At 41.2% G+C, this 19,774-nt stretch overlaps 1 protein-coding gene across 1 annotated transcript in view; it reads left to right on the top strand.

Moving 5' to 3' along the window:
• Positions 1-19,774, top strand: part of EVPL (envoplakin) — a 39,373-nt gene that overhangs the window by 10,341 nt on the left and 9,258 nt on the right. Inside the window, exons 5-14 of the mRNA XM_003768512.4 lie at positions 8,066-8,191; positions 8,930-8,968; positions 9,274-9,435; positions 10,153-10,260; positions 12,580-12,675; positions 14,034-14,159; positions 15,974-16,120; positions 17,094-17,248; positions 17,666-17,763; positions 19,554-19,726. Of these exons, the coding sequence (XP_003768560.1) occupies positions 8,066-8,191; positions 8,930-8,968; positions 9,274-9,435; positions 10,153-10,260; positions 12,580-12,675; positions 14,034-14,159; positions 15,974-16,120; positions 17,094-17,248; positions 17,666-17,763; positions 19,554-19,726 (1,230 nt within the window). The remainder of the gene's footprint in view (positions 1-8,065; positions 8,192-8,929; positions 8,969-9,273; positions 9,436-10,152; positions 10,261-12,579; positions 12,676-14,033; positions 14,160-15,973; positions 16,121-17,093; positions 17,249-17,665; positions 17,764-19,553; positions 19,727-19,774) is intronic.

The raw sequence follows: 19,774 nt of genomic DNA, 5'->3' as shown, positions 1-19,774 counted from the left end.
GGAAATTCACAATTTTCTATACAATTCTCTTTTTCTACTCTTTGTATGCACATACTGATATTTTTATTCAAAGTAGCAATAAGAAAAAAATTTTAATGTATTTTAAGTCTTTTCTTTTTATTTTTTTTCTTTTCTTTTTAAATACATTAAAAAAATATAGATAGGTGCCAGACTGCAGAAAACTGGGTAGAAGATGGTCAGAAATGAAATGGACAGGAGTTTGTGTTTTATCCTAATGACAATGGATGATTGAATATTTTTTTTTCTAGCACAGGAGTGACATGGTCAGGTATGTATGTGCTTTCAGAAAGCATTTGCAGATAATGGTTTGAAAAGAGGAGAAATAATTGGGAAGACGAATAAGAAAAGTATCACTATAGTCCAGATTTGAATGATAAGGGCTTAACAGTGGAGGGGAGGTGAAATATAAGAAGAAAAGGGAAAAGGTAAACATACAATACAATAGACAAGATTTTTTTTATTAACTAGCATAATTTTTTAAAAATTGTTTTTTTATTTTTCTGGTTATATGTGTACATCAATTTTTTAAAGACATTTTCTTTATGAATCATGTACAAAGAGAAAAATCGGAAGAAAAGGGAAAAACCATGAGAGAGAGAGAGAGAACCAAAAAAAACAAGAAAAAGGGGGAAAAGTAGTGATACTTTTCTAATTAGTCTAGCACCTATCTGTAGGATAGGTAGGAGATGGATGGTGATCTGGAAGAGGAGACTGAAAAGTGAGCGTGAGATGCTAAGAAGGGGAATGAGGAGGGAGTATCCAAGAGGAAGGAGTGGTCAAGAAGGATGAGGTGAGAAAAGGAAGTCGGGTTTGGCAACTTAACCTTGGAGATTATAGTTTCGGGAGAGTGGGAGAGGATCAATGCTGGATCAAAATGAGTTGAAAAGTGAATGAGTTGTGAGAAAGGCAGAACTTATGTGAGAGCTTATCTTGCTTTATAATGAATATTTGTTTGTTTTAAAGAACTTTTTTGTTTTCTTTTTTCCAGTCTGAAAAGAGAGAGGTAATATGGAAAGAGGGGGAATGTGCATAAAGAATGGAAAAGAAGAGGAGAGGAGAAGGGAGGGAAGGAAAGGGGAGGACAGAGGAAAAGAGAGGAGAGGAGGAGAAGAGAGAGGAAGAAAATAGAGAACAGAGGAGAAGACAGAAAAGAGGAAAGGAGGTAAAGGGAGAGATGAGGAAATAAGAGCAGGATAGGAAGGGAGAAGAGAAAAAGGGAGGGGAAGTAAGGGACGAGGAGATGGGGAAAGAAGGGATCTTTTTTTTAATACAAAGAAGAGAACAGAAGGAAGGGCAGAAAGCACAGACAAGCAGGACAACTCTGCAAGTTGACTTTATTATATATATATATATTTATAAAGAAAAGCTAAGTCTACAATCCATATTAATTTGAGATCTGCAGTTTCATGTTCTTGTTCAGTTATTCATGACCCCATGGACCTTATCATGCTAATCCCATCCATGGGATTTTCTTGGCAAAGATACTAGAATGATTTGTCATTTCCTCCTCCAGTGGATTGAGTTAAGTGACTCAACCAGGGTCACACAGCTAGTAAGTGTCTAAGGTCAAATTTGAACTCAGGTCTTCCTAGCCGCAGATCTAGTACTCTATCCTGCTGCCAGCAGAATCATATCCCATCTTCTTTTCCCTTTCCATTATATATGTAGTTTCTATTTGGTGTTTGTTAAATTCAGAATAAAATTAAATAATAAGAAAGAGTACAGGGGCAGCAAGGATACTTCTATAAGTGAATGGGAGGAAATGGATATAGGGTAATGGCTTGAAGGGATGTCAAGATCAAATGAAGGATTTTTAATGATGGGATTGATCTGAATATGATTATGGGCTGTCCAGATGGAACCAGTAGATTGAAGATGACAGAGTTATGATAAGTGGGACAAACTTTTGGAACAGATGGAAGGATAAAAAATGGGGATCCCTGTAGAGGCATTAGCCTTAGCAACAAGAGAGACTGCCTGTTCCTTGGAAACCAGAGTAAACAGGAAAGGACAGGTGAAAATGTTAATGAGGCTTCAAGGTATAAAGAAAAAACTCAGAGCATATGGTCTTATTTTCTTAATAAAGAAGAAGAAATTTGTTGAGGGGACTGAGAGGGTAATTTTTTTTAATAGCTTTTTATTTACAAGTTATATGCATGGGTAATTTTACAGCATTGACAATTGCCAAACCTTTTGTTCCAGTTTTTCCCCTTCTCCCCCCCCCCCCAGATGACAGGATGACCAATACATGTGAAATATGTTAAAGTATATATTAAATACAATATAAGCATACATGTCCAAACCATTATTTTGCTGTACAAAAAGAATAGGACTCTGAAATAGTGCACAATTAGCCTGTGAAGGAAATAAAAAATTCAGGCAGACAAAAATAGAGGGATTGGGAATTCTATGTGATGGTTCATAATCATCTCCCAGAGTTCTTTCGCTGGGTGTAGCTGGTTCAATTCATTACTGCTCCATTGGAACTGATTTGGTTCATCACATTGCTGAGGATGGCCAGGTCCATCAGAATTGGTCATCATATAGTATTGTTGTTGAAGTATATAATGATCTCCTGGTCCTGCTCATTTCACTCAGCATCAGTTCATGTAAGTCTCTCCAGGCCTTTCCGAAATCATCCTGTTGGTCATTTCTTACAGAACAATAATATTCCATAACATTCATATACCACAATTTATTCAGTCATTCTCCAGTTGATGGGCATCCATTCAGTTTCCAGTTTCTGACCACTACAAAGAGACCTGCCACAAACATTTTTGAACACACAGGTCTTAAGAGGGTAATGTTAAAGGCTAAAGAAAATAGCAGAAGTTGGGAATAAACACTGATAGAAATGTGATAGAGACTCCATTTAGAAAGAAGGGAATGTGTCAATGGACTTGTGATGGAGAGAACCATCTGCACCCAGAGAGAGCACTATGGGGACTGAATGTGGATCATAACATAGTATTTTCACTTTTTTGTTGTGGTTTTCTTGCTTTTTGTTTTCTTTCTCATTTTTTTCAGTTTTGATCTGATTTTTCTTGTGCAGCACGATAATTGTGGAAATATGTATAGAAGAATTATACATGTCTAACATATATTGGATTATTTGCTGTCTAAGGAAGAGGGTGGAGTGAAGGGAGGGAGAAAAAAAATGGGAACACAAGATTTTGCAAGGGTGAATGTTGAAAACTATGCATGTATTTTGAAAATAAAAAGCTAAAAAATTTAAAAAGATAAAATGCTTTAAAAAAAAGAAAGGAAGAAGGAATGTGGTACAACAATGAGTTGAAATTAAATAATAAGTATTTGCAACGGACTCTATCAGTTTTCTTATGTGACTCTTTTGTTGTTGTTATTGTTGTTTTTGGTGAGATTATCAGGGTTAAGTGACTTAGCCAGGGTCACATAGCTAGTAAGTGTCAGATATCTCTGAAGTCTGATTTGAACTCAGGTTCTCCTTACTCCAGGCTTGGTATTCTATACACTGTACCACTTAGCTGTCCTCTTGTGTGATTTCTTGCAAAATGTTTATTAGCAAGAAGTTTGGATGAGGAAGGCCTTGTTGCAGAGGAGTTTCTTGTTTTGGGTCAGTTATGGAAAGGTATATTGTTAAATGTCTAACACCTGGATTTCTGGGAGGGAGAGTAGGAGAATGCACAATACACTTTTCAGTTTAATTGTTTTATTAACATTTTCTCCATCACTTTCTTAGTCTAGACAATCAACAAAACAAAAAATTAAGGTCTGACTTGTAGTGTTTGCCAGTTTACAAGGTGTGAATGCTAACACTGAAAATTTAAAATCATCCTTCTGAACTGCATAGAGCTAACGCCAATAACCCTTGAGTCTAGTAGATGAAGTAAATGGGCAATGGGCTGATTAGAACTTAGCATCTATTTAGGCACATTGCCTACTGGGCTGTAGCAGTGGAACATGAAAAGATTCCCTCCTTAGGTGATAGGATTATTAATCTGGAGCTAGAAGGAACCTTAGAGTCCATTGAGCACAATCACCATTTTACAAATGAGGAAATTGAGACTAGATAAATGGCTTTTCCACAGTTGAAGTGCAAGATTTGAACCCAAATTTTCTTAACTGCAAGTCTAGGTCTTTACATTACATTGTGCTGCCCCCAATAAGTGCAATAAATGCTTGTATATAAATTTGCTCAAATTTGTATTTTAATTGATTATTCTATTAACTTCTCTATAGCTTCTGTAATACTCAACTATTTTAATTTTTCTCTTATTCCTTTGACTCTTCTTTCTAAATTTCATTTGATGGTTCCTTTTTCTCTCCTCTAACCCTAATTTCAGGTAATTCCTAAATCTTTTTATTCATTCATACTCTATGGTTAGTCAGTAGTCAACAAATATTTATTAAATGCCTATTTTGTGCTAGGCACTGTGCTAAGCATTGGGGATTAAAAAAAAAAAAAAGAGTCAAAAGACAAGCCCTGTCTTCAAAGAGCTTACAATCTAATGTTGTTTGGAGAATTTCATCTATTCAGTTATCATTTCTCTGTCTCTGTGTAACTTAGGAATTACTATGTGTCTCAGTGGATCAATCTCTGGCTGTGGAGTCTGTAAGACCCAAATTCAAGTCCTACTTTTGTTGTTGTTCAGTTTCAATTGTATCCAAGTCAATGTGATCCATTCGAAGTTTTCTTAACAAAAATACTGAAATGATTTGCCATTTCCTTCTCCAGCTCATTTTACAGATGAGGAAATTGAGATAAACCAGGTTAAATACCTTGCTCAGGACCACACAGCTAATTAGTGTCTGAATCCAGCTTTGGACTCAGGAAAATGAGTCTTCCTGACTCCAGAGCTGGCACTCTGTGAGACTGATGGTATAATTATCTTTCTGGGTAAAGGAGATAGAATAAGGATACAGGTGATAGAATTCAAAGAGGTTGGTAAAGTAGGAAGTCTATTTTGAAATCCTCAAGCAAGGAATTGGGAGAGAGAACTGAATTCCTTACAGAAGGAAAGTATAGTGACCTAGAACCTGGTGGATCACAGCAACTAAGGGTTGGACTGGATGATATAGATGGATAAAGTGAACTATTAGGAAACATCTGCAGGGGAATGGGACAAAGGAAAATCTGGAATTGACAGTAGGGTATGTCAACTTTTTCTCCCGGCCCATTTTGTGTCTCCCTGAAGAAGGTGGTGACCAAGGAAGCAGGGAATCCCAGAGAGCTAGATTTCTGTGAGCACAAAAATAGGGCAGAGAAGGAAAGGGATTGGTGATAAGTCATAATGAGATGAATTCAGGTAAGAACACAGGGAATACAATAACTTGAAGTGGTCTAATATTAGTGCACTGGACTCGAAAGCAGGAAGACAAGTTGCCTTAGACATGTACTAGTTGTGGCAAATGATCTAACCTCTGTGTACCTCATCCTTATCTATAAATTGAAAGTGTTGGACTCTGGCTTTTAATGTCCCTTCTGGCCCTAGATCTGGACTCATAGAATCCTGTGAGACAAAGCAAGGGAAGGAGGTCCTTGCCTTAGGAAAAAGAGCCTATGGGGGCAGGAGGTATAAATTTGCTAACCACAGAACTGTGTAAACACCAATTGCTTGGGTTCCAGATTCCAGCGCTCTGGTTTCATGCTACTAGTATAATAATAACTCACAATTTAAATAGCACTTTAAGGTTTACAGAATACTTTTTTACAATAGCCCCATTAGGTAAGAGGTATAGATGACATTATTTCCATTTTTATGGAGGCTCAGGCCAAGCATTTGACAAATATTATCTCATTTTATGGGAGTTGGTGACTAATAGGATGTGGGTGAAGAAAAAGATGGCCAAAGATGAGTGAAAAGGCTTGGATCGGAATCTTGGCTCTATTACTTCCTTCTTAAGTAAGTAACCATGTCATTTAAGTCTTCTGGACTTCAGTTTCTACATCTGTAAAAATGAGAGGACTGGACTAGATCATCTTCCTTCCAGCTCTTTGCCAACAATCCATGCCTTCATGCTTGGCTGAGTGGGAGAAGAGGGTGCCTTTGACAGAGAAGGGAAATAACTCTGTTCTAGACAAAGTCTTAAATTTTTCCACTAGTGACCCCTTTTTTGCCTGAGAAATTTTTACTCTATCTCAGGTAAATAGATATATAAAATAGGTATACAAATCAAACATTTACTGATAATATATCCTAAGGAAATTTATCTTAAAACAATTATTTTGTATACATATAATTTTACCATTTATTAAAGATAAAAGCAAATTTGCATACTAATATGGATGTTAGTTTATTTTACATCAAGAATTAAATCTTGGCAGAATATTTGATACCTTTTACTGTTGCCAAATTTTTCATGATCCCTACATTCACTTATGTGACTTCATAGAGAGTCACAACCCACAGTGTAAGAAGCTTTGCTCTAGACAGCAACTCAGTCTGGTCTCCATCTTTCCAGTGTCTAATATAGCCAATTTTTGTAGCCTCATTATTACTCTTGTTCTTGTTTTCTTGCTGTAGCACCGTAGATGATTTGCCTGAGATGGCTGCAGTGTGCAAGCCTAGCGCATTTTACTTTTATCATCTTCAAATGGATGATGGTTGTAGAAATCAAAGAGAAATGTAAACTTCAATTAGAAGGGAAGCAATAAACTGGGAAAATATTTTTACAGTCAAAGGTTCTGATAAAGGCCTCATTTCCAAAATATATAGAGAATTAACTCTAATTTATAAAAAATCAAGCCATTCTCCAATTGAAAAATGGTCAAAGGATATGAACAGACAATTCTCAGATGAAGAAATTGAAACTATTTCTAGTCATATGAAAAGATGCTCCAAGTCATTATTAATCAGAGAAATGCAAATTAAGACAACTCTAAGATACCACTACACACCTGTCAGATTGGCTAAGATGACAGGAAAAAATAATGATGATTGTTGGAGGGGATGTGGGAAAACTGGGACATTGATGCATTGTTGGTGGAGTTGTGAACGAATCCAACCATTTTGGAGAGTAGTTTGGAACTATGCTCAAAAAGTTATCAAACTGTGCATACCCTTTGATCCAGCAGTGTTACTACTGGGATTATATCCCAAAGAGATTATAAAGAAGGGAAAGGGACCTGTATGTGCACGAATGTTTGTGGCAGCCCTTTTTGTAGTGGCTAGAAACTGGAAACTGAATGGATGTCCATCAGTTGGAGAATGGCTGAATAAATTGTGGTATATGAATATTATGGAATATTACTGTTCTGTAAGAAATGACCAACAGGATGATTTCAGAAAGGCCTGGAGAGACTTACACGAACTGATGCTGAGTGAAATGAGCAGGACCAGGAGATCATTATATACTTCAACAACAATACTATATGATGACCAGTTCTGATGGACCAGGCCATCCTCAGCAACGAGATCAACCAAATCATTTCTAATGGAGCAGTAATGAACTGAACTAGCTATGCCCAGAAAAAGAACTCTGGGAGATGACTAAAAACCATTACATTGAATTCCCAATCCCTATATTTATGCACACCTGCATTTTTGATTTCCTTCACAAGCTAATTGTACAATATTTCAGAGTCTGATTCTTTTTGTACAGCAAAATAACGTTTTGGTCATGTATACTTATTGTGTATCTAATTTATATTTTAATATATTTAACATCTACTGGTCATCCTGCCATCTAGGGGAGGGGGTGGGGGGGTAAGAGGTGAAAAATTGGAACAAGAGGTTTGGCAATTGTTAATGCTGTAAAGTTACCCATGTATATATCCTGTAAATAAAAGGCTATTAAATTTAAAAAAATAAAATAAAATAAAAAAATAAAAACCAAAAAAAAAAAAAAAAGAAAAAAAAAGAAATGTAAACTTCAGATGATCTGAGTATCTAAAATTCAAAATAAAAAGCTTTTAAAAAGAAAAAAAAGGAAAGAAAAGAAAAAGAAAAAATTTCAAGAGCTTGTAGGGAGGGAGAGAGGAGCTAGTGTGTCCTGGCTGAAAGGGACCTTACCCCAGCTCTTCCCTAGACCCTGTCTAAATCGTAGCCCTTCCTTCTGTCTCTAGAAGCAGATCTGTGAGGGGCAATATGGCTCAGGCATGCCAGAACTGGAGCAGCAAATCGCCGAGCACAACATCTTGCAGAGGGAGATCGAAGCTTATGGACAGCAGCTTCGCTGCTTCAGCGGCCCGGTATGTGAGCCCGCCCTCTCGGAAGCCTCCCTCCAGCATTCTGGTCCAGTCTTCAGGGGCTCACTCATCTCCCCACCTGACCCACCCATGATGGGAGTCTGCGTAAATGAGGCAGTGACATTCTATGACCCCTGAAAACCTGGTCCCTACCTCCCCAGGGCCATTCCCCCCTCTACTCAGAGTGACCCGAAGCAGCCCAGAATTGCAAATGGGGAACAAATAGGTTCACATCCCATCTCAAGTAATTATGAGCTGTGAGACTCTGTGTGACACTCAACCTCCATGCGTTTCAGTTCCCTCATCTATAAAATGAAAGAGTTGAACTTGACAGCCCCTAAGGTCCCCTGAAGGATCTAGCTCTGTGATCCTGAATTTCCTGAATATCAGGAATCTTTTTTTTTAAGTTATAAAGTTAAATTTAATGAAGTGATATAAGAGACTTGGCCAGAATCACACAGCTCATGTCAGGCATATAAGGTCCTCCTGTCTCCTTGGTCAGTGCTCTGGGCCACTAGCTGTCCCCCTCAGCATCTTTGAGATCTCACATAGTAAAGTTCTTGGAACCTGGGAAATATCTCCTGGAGGACACATATTGCCACATGGATAAGAACTGATCCCAGAATGGAGAACACTTCTCAGGTAGATGAGGGCAGGTGCTTCCCTGCTCCCATCCCCGCTGCCCTGGGGAGAGCTTCTCATTAATTTCCCTTATCTCTTTTTTCACCCCACTAACCTCAGGATGCTGCAGCCATCAAGAATCAATACCGAGATCTACTGGTGAGAAGGGGATGCTCCCTGATGGAGAAACCGAGCAAGGACTGCCGGGGAAGAAAGGGATAGCTCTTGTGAAGGGGTCTCTCTGGAGGCTGGTGGGAGGGGCGAGGGGCTGAGCTGGACCGGACAATAGGCAGCCGACAGTAGGGAGCAGAGAGGAAAGGCCCACCTGTGATAAGAGTGGATTGTGGAGTAATAGATCAGGGCAGGTCCCAAACCTGACAACATTTAAAAATATTTCTATATGGGTCTATGTTTTTGAATCTCTATTTTTGGTCCTTGATGGGATATCTTTATTCCTGAGGCAGAAGGCAGCCACATGGCGTGGGCAGAGTCTAGGCAGCCTCTACACCCACCTACAGAACTGTACCCGGCAGCTCGGTGCCCTGACTGAACAGCAGCGTCGCATCCTTCAGCAGGACTGGAGTGACAATATGGCGGACCCCGTTGGGGTGCGCCAGGAATATGAGGTCAGAAGTCAGCCACAGCTGGTCTTTTTTACACTTGGGGATTTATTTTTTACAAAATGTGCTTGGGATGAGCCACATCAAAGGGGACCTCGACTCATTTGGTAGTGAAGGGACAGGTATCCCCAAGGATACCGTGAAGTGGCAGGGTGGGGATTGGGGATGATGAAGAAAAGACTCACCTGGAGCCTTCAAAAAGGAAGCTGCCATCTAGTAATTTTTCCATTAATTAATAAGAATGTAATTATTCTATAATAATATAATATTATATATAATAAACATTAAAAATAAGAATAATTAAGAAATATAATAGGTATTTCTCTAATTCAGTTTTATTAATCAATCTCAGTATATTAATCATCTACTGGGTACCAAGTTCTATCTTAGCTGTTGAGGATACAAAAACAAAATAGTTATCATCCTCAAGGAGTTTACTATGCTCAGATCAGTTTCCGTGCTGCTGAAAGGACCACAAATGTCTTAGCATCTTTCAGATATTAGGGCTCTAAGATCACCCCATCCTAGTTATTGTTATGGGCAGGGACACCTCTGCTCATCACTGGATTTGGGAAAGTTGGAGCATCTGGGACAGAGATAGGTAAAGGAGGCAGCATTGTAGGGCAGTGTTCCATCCACCTTCTTAGGGGATTTATCCCTGACCTCGATGGGTGACACTTTCTCCCCCTTTCCTCTCATCATCTACCCTTGTCTGCCCACCAGCACTTCAAGAGCCAGGAACTGCTGATGCAGGAGCAATGTGTAAACCAGTTAGAGGATGATGGGGAGCGTATGGTGGAGCTCAAGCATCCAGCTGTGGGACCCATCCAGGTAGGAAGTACATGTCGTGGAGCCCAAGGACAGCCAACCACTTCCGTCTCTTACCTCTTTACCTCCAAGTTCCCAGTAGGGTTCTGTGTATCTTATTTTTTATTTTTTTCTAATTATATGAAAAGACAAATTTTAACATTTATTTAAAAACTTTGAGTTCCAAATGTCTTCCCTTCTTCCTTTACCTCCCCCCTTCCTAACATGGTAAGCAATTTGATATAGGTTTTATAGGTGCAGTCATGTATAGGGAGACTCACTGTGGCTCTCCAAAGGGCCCTCATGAGAGCCCCATCTTAGAAGGAGAAGCTAGAGGAGAGGCTTTGAAGGTGGGAATGAATGAATAAATGAATGAGAACAGACAAAGTGGGACAGAGACTCATTAGGTGCTGCTATAAGCAAAGTTCTGTTAGACAATAAAGGAGACCCAGAGATAAAATGAAACTAGGTCTTGACCTTAAATTTAAAATCAATCAGAGAACAAGCATTTATTAAGCCCCTCAATGTGCATCGTTAAGTAGTGGGGAATTTATATATGTGTGTATGTTGTGTATATATACACATACACAAATACATATAATATATATATGCATTTCCATGTGTATGTATATATTTATATATGTATATTTGTGGGGTTATTGAAAGGCAAAATAGCCCTTGACTTCAAGGAACTCATAGTCTAAAGGAAGAAACAACAATCTGGCCTGTTATTGCTCAGCCATTTTTCGTCATGTTCAATTCTATAACCCCATTTGATGTTTTCTTGCACAAACGCTGGAGTGGTTTGCTATTTTTTTTCTCTAGCTCATTTTACAGATGGGGAAACTGAGGCAAACTGGGTTAAGTAACCTGCCCACATTTACACAGCTAGTATGTGTCTGAGACCAGATTTGAACTCAGGAACAGGAGTCTTCCTGACCCCAGTCCTGGCACTCTAGCCACCATACCAGCTAGTTGCCCTCCAAATGTGAACATAAATCACTATGAAATGAAATAGAAATAGCTACGTCAGTGTGGGCCCTTTACCCAAAGAGTAAGAGTAGAGATGAAAAGGTGGTCTGAAGTATAAGATGGGAATCTTTAGGGTATTTGGATCCAAGCATTATGGGAGCTGAGAGCCTGTGATTTGAAGCCATTTGGGGTGAAAACTGTGTCATCCAAGTAGGAACTGTGCAAAGACCTCCAGGGAAGGGCAGTCCATTCCACGTTTGGACAGCTCTAATGCTTAGGAAGTTTTTCCTGATGTCAAGTCTACACTCACTTCTTTGCACCTTTTCTACTCATTGGACACTGAAAGATAGAGTAAGATGTCAATGGATTCTGAAAATGGAGAACGACACTAGCTAAAACATATTGGAAAGAAAGCATGGGATGCATTTCAAGAAACCGTAAAGAAGAGATGAAGGGGAACATTATAATATAATACTGGAAGAGTAAGGATCTTGAATATCCACTAAAGAAATTTGAACTATATTTGGTAGAGACATAAAAAGGGCAGATAAACAAAGGCAGAAGGGAAAAGGACATCATAAGATCTAGGGGTCCTCTTGAGGCTTATGGATAGATTTCAAAAGATTTATGAACTTGGATGGGGAAAATATTACAGTCTTTCAACCGCCATCTAAATGGAATTTAGCATTTCCTTCAATTATTTAAATCCAAGGAGTATGAAAGTATGGCACCAGACTCCTAAGAGGGTCCATGAGACCAACAAAGCAAGAAAATGTTGAGAAGCCCTGATTTTCATACTATTTTCAGTTTAATTTTTTTTCTTTTTGCCTGTTTATTCTTTCACAGCATGACTAGTATGAAAATATGTTTTACAGGATTGTATCTATATAACTCATATCAAATTGCTTACCATCTTAGAGAGGGAGGAAGTAAAGGAAGAAGGGAGGAAATGTGGAACTCAAAATTTTTAAATGAATATTAAAATTTGTCTTTTTATGTAATTAGAAAAAATAGTATTTTAAAAAGTTTTTTTTTAAATTCTTATTTACAAGATAATTGTATAAAAATATATGCATATATTGGATTTAAAATATGTTTTACCATGTTTAACATATATTGGATTATTTGCTATCTAATGGAGGAAATGGGGAGAAGGGGGATATTGGAACACAAAGTTTTGCAAAGGTTAATGTTGAAAAATTATCCATGCATATCTTTTGAAAATTAAAAAGCTTTAATAAAAAAATTAAAAAATAAATAAAAAATCTCAAGAGATCAGGAAAAGAAAAGAAAAATTCTGCTTTAAAAGTAGTCAGAATCAGAGTAGGGGTGCAGTCACAGGATTCTTAGATTTCATGTATGTATCCCCAGGCTCACCAAGAGGCCCTGAAGACTGAATGGCAGAATTTCCTGAACCTATGCATCTGTCAGGAGAGCCAGTTGCAATGTGTAGAAGACTACCGCAGGGTAAGATCCCCAGCTTGGCTTTTGAAGATTGGCAAAGAGAAAACTGGGGGATATATTTGATCCTTGAAAAATCCCAATAATTAGGATTTTTAAAAAAATTCCACTTGCAAACAAAATGAATTTGAAGTGAATATGAGGACCTAATTTTAAATTAAGTTGTTAAAAAAATTTCCAAGTCAACAATTAGATAACACGAAGTAAAGATAAAACCACAGTTAAGGAATAGTCGGCTGACTGGGGTGCTTGGTTACCACAATTTTTTGTTTGCTGTCCTCCCCTCCGAGAGTGGAAGAAGGAACAAGAAAACAAGATGAGATCTTTTTTTTTTTTTAAACCAAGTTCCAGGGAGATATTGTTGCTCAATGGATGAAAGACTGATCTTGACGATCAGGAAGACCTTAATTCAGTTCTTTTCTCTGACAAATATTGATTGTGCCATTGGCAAGATATCCCCCCTCCCAGGGCCCCCAACAGAGTAGCCAATTTGCAGGAATGGAGGGTTTTCCAGACTGCAAGCTCCCTAGAAGGGTGAAAGCACAGATGTGGACGCTGCTCCCCTTCAGTTTATCCCCAAACAAAGATCCTTCCAGGGGTGTCCTGGGGTTTAATCCGATTCAGAGGCTTGTGACAACGATCATCAGAGTGATGACCTTAAGGGGAGCTCCATTAGAGAGAGTCAGCAAATGTCATTCGCCACCTAGAGCCATAGAAAATCACTTTGGTGACCTTAGGGATTGTACAGCTTGGGGGGAAGCATCTATGTCTACACTGGTCCGAATGCTAAGCATTTTCACAACCACTCCAGGAGGGAGGTGCAATTGGATCCTCATTTACAGTTGAGGAAACTGAGGCAAGCAGAGGTTCAGACATTTGCCAGGTTTACAGCTAGTGTCTGAGGCTGGATTTGAGCTCAGGTGGGCCAGACTATCTAGCCAGGCAGTTCTAATGGCCTGTTACCAGTTTTCTCGGGATACAAATGAGGATTGTATCAAAGATGCTCTCATGCGGTCTTTTTTCAGCTTTGTTTCTCTCTTTCATTTTGAGAGTTTCTATTTTTGTGTTTATTCCTCATGGACTTTTAAGGGTCCACTCTCAGTTACTCAAGAAAACTTGATTAAATGGACTCGTTTTGGAGGGTTTCCATGAGTTGAGGTTTGGGGGAATATGTTTATAAGCTAGCTAGCTAGGATATGAAGGGGGAAACTTTTGGGGGAGTTGGTGGATGGAAGGCTGCTTTGTCCATTGCTCCCATCCCTGAAGGGCCTTAAGCCTTCCAGAGAGAAGATGGGCTTTTGTGGGTAGTATTGGGAAGGATCCGAGAGACCCTGGGAATTGACAGCCTTCTGGGCAACTCTCAGTTTCAAGATAACTTGGACGCTGCCGACCAGACACTGAAGAAAGTGAGCTCAACTCTGAACACGAAGGGCCATCCTGGCCACGGGAGCCCTCCGGGGGCGGCCTCAGACTGGCTTCGGCAGTTGGAGGTAAGGTGGCCCCCCAGCCACCCTCGGGGCCAAGACAGGAAGCCTCCCTGCTCCATGGGTGGCCCCGGAGCACTGATAGCAGTGAGGGGCTGGGCATCAGAGGGAGACCGACCGACCCCATGTGTTTTATAAGGGGACACAGCTGTTGGGGAGAGCTGGCCACTGGTAACCACCGACAGAGGACAGAGGATAGCTCTCCCAGAGAGCCACTATCACCGCAGGATCCTGGAGTATCACTCCAGTCTGCCCTGGGTATGCAGGCGCATGCCCCGGATTCATCCTCCCTCCCACGCTCACATGCACACTCATCCCCCCCACAAACACAGATGTGTGCATGCACACACCTGCACATACCTACACCTGTACACACAAGCCCACATAGAACACACAGAGACACATTGTACATACAAGCCCACATAGAACACACACCTGTACATACAAGCCCACACAGAACACACACAGACACACACCTGTACATACAAGCCCACATAGAACACACACAGACACACGCCTGTACACACAAGCCCACATAGAACACACACCTGTACATACAAGCCCACACAGAACACACACAGACACACACCTGTACACACAAGCCCACATAGAACACACACAGACACACCTGTACACACCAACCACATACTTACCCCCACTCACCCCACCACCACATGCACACACATTAACACTCAGCCATGAACCTCTCCCCCCACCCACTCTTCCTCCAAATAGGTCCTGGCCACTCAGAAGTCACCGCGGCTGTCGTGGCCCACCTGGATGAGGCTGGGCTGGCGTGAGGGGAGGGCAGGATTTCTCATCCATCCTCGTGCGTTTATTGAGCCTTTATTCTCTGAAAGACACAAGGCCAGGCGCTGGAGCTACAAGGGCTGAAGGGAGACGGCCCTGCCCTTGAGAAGCAGCCGTGGGTCCAGGACATACCTGAGGGAGGAGGGGAGGCTGCTCTTGGGGGTATAGGAGGGGGGGCTCAGGAAGTTTTCGTGTAGAAAGTGCCATCTGCACTGTCCTAAAGGAAGCTGCGGATTCCAAGAGGTGGAATTAGGAGGAAATGCACGCTGGGGATGAGGGAAGCCTGAAAGGAAGGCAGAGAGATGGGAGATGGAGAACTGGGTGAGGGGGAGCCAGGAGGCTCTTTGGGGTCAGTCGTGTCTGAAGGATTGGTCCCCATTTGGGGTTTGCCAGGCAAAGATAGTGGAGTGGCTGGTCTATTTCCTTCTCCAGCCCACTTTACAGATGGGGAAACTGAGGCAAACAGGATGAAGTGAATAGCCCAGGGTCGCACAGCTGGAAAGTGCCTGAGGTTTGACTGGAATCCCAAGCCTGGAGTTCTATCCACCGTGCATCCTTACTGCCCCCAGTGCAGAGGGGAGTGATGTGTAAACGTTTCATACTTGGTCCTAGAGAATAAACTGGCGTTTCCTGGGGAGGGCAGGAGGGGTCAGACCTGAGCTTTGCACTGTGGCCAGTGTGCGGAGGGTGCTCAATGCCCTGGAGCATCCCACTGGAGGGGTGCAGGGGGTGGCTTGTGAAATGGGCTGGCACTCAGGGGGACATCAGCAGGGCAGGGGGACGAGAAGGGCATTACATGGAAGGTTTTGGAGAACAGAAGCTCTCTTGGAAGGTGCCCAGGGTAATCCAGAGGGTGGATTAGGAGAGGAAATGGAGAAGGAAGGCTGTGTCCCAGGAGCAGTTTGACATTGGGGGGGACATGGAGAGAAGGGCCAGGGAGGCTTCCTCTCTGAACCCAAAGGCTCCTGGCCTGGCCGGACAGCTGCTCTTCCCCCTCCTTCCTCCCACAGGCTGAAGAAAGGCAGCTAAACACATTGGAGAGGACAGTCAAAGACCTAAAGAAACAAGCCCAGGATATTTTCCCCCTCCCTCTTCGAAGGAAGCATCTTGTGAAGCCCCTCCAGGTGGACAGCATCTGCGACTGGGATTCTGGCGACGTAAGGGCAATGTTGCTGGCTCTACACCTGTCAGTCAGTCAGTCAGTAAGCACTTATTAAGTGCCTACTGTATGCCAGGCAGCACATCAAATGCTAGGAAGGCAAGAGTTAGTCCCTCTCCTTGAGAGGGTAATCCATGTATGCAGACAAATAGGTAACAGAAAATAGATATATAGAAATAGAAATTTAATCAACAGAAGAAATGGAATAGATAAATAGAAAATGATAATAGATAGGAAATAATCAACAGAGAAAAGACACTAGAGTTAAAAGGGATTGAGAAAAGCTTCTAGTAGGAAAAAAAAAAAAGCCTAAGGTACCATGTTAAAGGGGGTCTACCTGCAGCTTCATACTTAACTTTGTCAGCCAAGATCCATAGAAGCCTCCTTCATAGCAGGTCTCTGGGTTCTCCTGGCACAGTGCAGCAGCTTCAGTCAATCAGCTGCTATTTATTAAGCGCTTACTACATGCTGAGCACTGGGTTAAGTGATAGGGATAGAAAAAAAAAAAGGCAAAAGCATGTATTGCATTACTTGCCATCTAGGGGAGAGGATGGAAGGGAGGGGGAAAAAATTTGGACACAAGGTTTTGCAAGGGTGGGTGTTGAAAACTATGCATGTGTTTTGAAAATAAAAAACTATAAAAAAGAAAAAAACACTGACCAGGCCTTTAAGGATCTTACAGGGTAATGGGACAGACAGCATATGAATAAGCTGGTTTATCCAAATTAAAATCAAAGGGGAGGGAAATGGATCAGAGGGGGGAAAACATCTGTAGCAGGCAGGACCAAGAAAGGCCTCCTACACAGAATAGGATTTGAAATAAAGGGAAAAGATGAGAGGATAGAGCATCCCAGGTCGGGGATACAGGCAATGCAAAGATACTGAGATGGCTGCTAGCATCATGTCTGAGGGGCCTGGGCTCCAGATTCCTACTTAGAACAAACAAACAAAAATATCTCTCCCTCATCCAGGTGCAACTATTTCGAGGCGAAAAGTACACCCTGAAGGATAACAGTGACCCCCATACCTGGGTGGTGGAGGGTTCTGGTGGGGAGTCCAAGAGAGCCCCAGCTGCCTGCTTCTGTATCCCCCCACCTGACCTAGAAGCCATGGCCAGGGTTGGCAGGTACGGTGTGGTCCAGGTGGCTTCTTGGGACCTCCCTGACCCGGCTCTTTATCGTGTCCTCCCCTGCCCCTCAAGGCTGGGTCCATTGGCATATATCCAGTTGTCTCTCTATACTTCAGTTTGTTCCCCATCCCCTGCTGGCTTCCCTTTGGCCAGCTGAGTGAGTGCACCATTTTCCAGATCCACAAAACTGGGCTCAAGCCAAGGGCTCCTTGGGTCTCTGAAGGTTTGCCTATCCTAGTAGACCCCCCCCCCACCAATTCTTTCCATCTTTGTTTGGGTTTCTCTGCATCAGGTTAGAATTTTATCAGCATTGGGGGGGCCCCAGTCAGCCTGCATAAGGGCACAGAGGAAAGGGGGAGGGAAGAAAGGGTTCAAGAGAGGAGACTTATCATCTCATCTACCTTCCCCTCCCAGGATAGATTGTGACCTGCAGGCGCTGAAGCAGAAATGTAAGGACTTCCAGCGCAATGCAATGACCAGTTCCAGTGAGCTCGTGCGGCCCAGCAAGCAGGGTAATGGGGCTATCATGAGAGTATGGAGGAATATAAGGTGGATGGGGACTGCAGTGGGAGACCTAGGACACAAGGGAAGCATTGGCAATAGGGAACTGGGTCCACCTTCTGGCAGAGGAAGAAGGCCAAAGGGTATGGACATGCAGGTTCTGTCTTACCCAAGAACTCTCACCTTCCTAACACCCCTGACTCTCTAGCTGAAAACTACTCATAATTGTTCACTAAACTGAATCTTCACTTCCTTTAGATTCATCACACCTGACTCCAAGCATATAGGAATTCTTTTGATTCTATCATTTCTAGCGTGTTTTAAGATTTGCAAAGTTTTAAAAAATAAATATTGTATATTTTATGAATTATAATTTTATCATAAATTATATATCTTACAAATTTTATTATAAATTATAAATTTTAGTACATTGTAAATTTTATTGTAAATTATGAACTTATGAATATTTTAACATTTACATTTATATAATTATTTATTTTCACATCCACCTTAGGGTGCGGGCGCTATTATTATCCCCATTTTTGGTTTTTAGAAATGAGGAGACTGAGACGAACAGAGGCTGGATTTGAATTTTGTAGGCAGCTAAATGGTTCAGTGGGTGGAACTGCTATGCCAGGAGTTCCAATATGATCACAGGGATTTACTAGTTGTGTGACTCCGAGTCAGTCACCCAATCCTATTTGCTTGAATTCACTGGAAAAGGAAAGGGCAAACTACTCCAGTACCTTTGTCAGGAAAATCCCATGGACAGTACCAGCATGATATGGTCTGTGGGGTCACAAAGAGTCAGACAATGGCTCAACAACTTCTTGATTCTAGATTAAGTGAACCACTAGAGATAGGCTAGAGCCAGTTCTCATGAGTTTGAGAATCCATTGTTAAATTTTGATTGTGAGCATTTATACTCCAGAAATTAGTAAACACTACAAATCAGAGCTTGACTTATTATTTCTAGACATAGGAAAGTATTGGGGGAAAATGTTATTAATGCAGATTAAACTTGAAAATGTATTGTGGCATTATTTTCCCAGAGAACTGGTTTTTAAACATTTACCAACATATTGAAACTTACTATCTTAGATTACTTTTCTACTTAAAAATAATTTTTATTCTACCCTCAACAATCACCAAAGTGAACATTTTCTATATACATAGTAGAATAGAAAAAGAAAGTTACATATGAAAGTTTAAATATTCAAAATACAGCTTGCTTTAAAAAAAAAATCTACATTAAGTTCTGCTATAGCTTTTAGAGCTGTCCTGCTTGTCTGCTTTTTTCTGGCCTTTATTCTATTTCCTTCTCTGAATTTTAAAAAAGTGTTCAATGACCTTCTTTTCTTTTTCTTCCTTTTGCTACCCCATCCCTATGTTATCCCTCACTATCCCACTCCCATTCTGTTGAGAAAAAAAACCAAAACAAAATTCTAGGAACAAATGTATGTAGCCAGGGAAAACGAATTTCCAAAGTGGCCACATCGGAAATTAAACTGGGAATTCTTCCCTCATCTACTTTATTCCCCCTTCTCTGTTTCCTGTGGACTTATTTGTACAATCCGGATCACATCCACACAGACAAGGAGCTATATTCTTATCTCTCCAGAGACTCTTCTTTATTCCTTCATTTTTTATTATGCCAAATATAGAGTTCTGTTCATACTTATACACATAGTGGTGACTTCCTTGAGAATGGAAGGGAGGAGCAATAGGAATAGGGAGATGGGAGTCCTGGGAGTTGAGTTCTCATTCACCCAAGTTTGTCTGTCTTAATCCCCTCCACCAGCTCCTTCAGGCTCTGCCCCAGTCAGCCCCCAAGCCCAGAAGCTGCTGACCCAGCTGACTCAGTTGGATAGTAACCTGAACCAGATAGAACATGAGATCCTGGGCTGGATCCGTGCCCCCCTGAACCGCAGTGCCCCCCTGGATGATCTCAACACTCGTATCCGGAGCCAGGAGGTGGGTGAAGCTCTGGGAGCCCTATCCTGGAGGGACAAGGGGATGGAA

This window comes from Sarcophilus harrisii, chromosome 4 (genome assembly GCF_902635505.1).
Source record: "Sarcophilus harrisii chromosome 4, mSarHar1.11, whole genome shotgun sequence".
Taxonomy (NCBI): Eukaryota; Metazoa; Chordata; class Mammalia; order Dasyuromorphia; family Dasyuridae; genus Sarcophilus; species Sarcophilus harrisii.
This window is presented reverse-complemented; position numbering and strand designations above follow the sequence as displayed.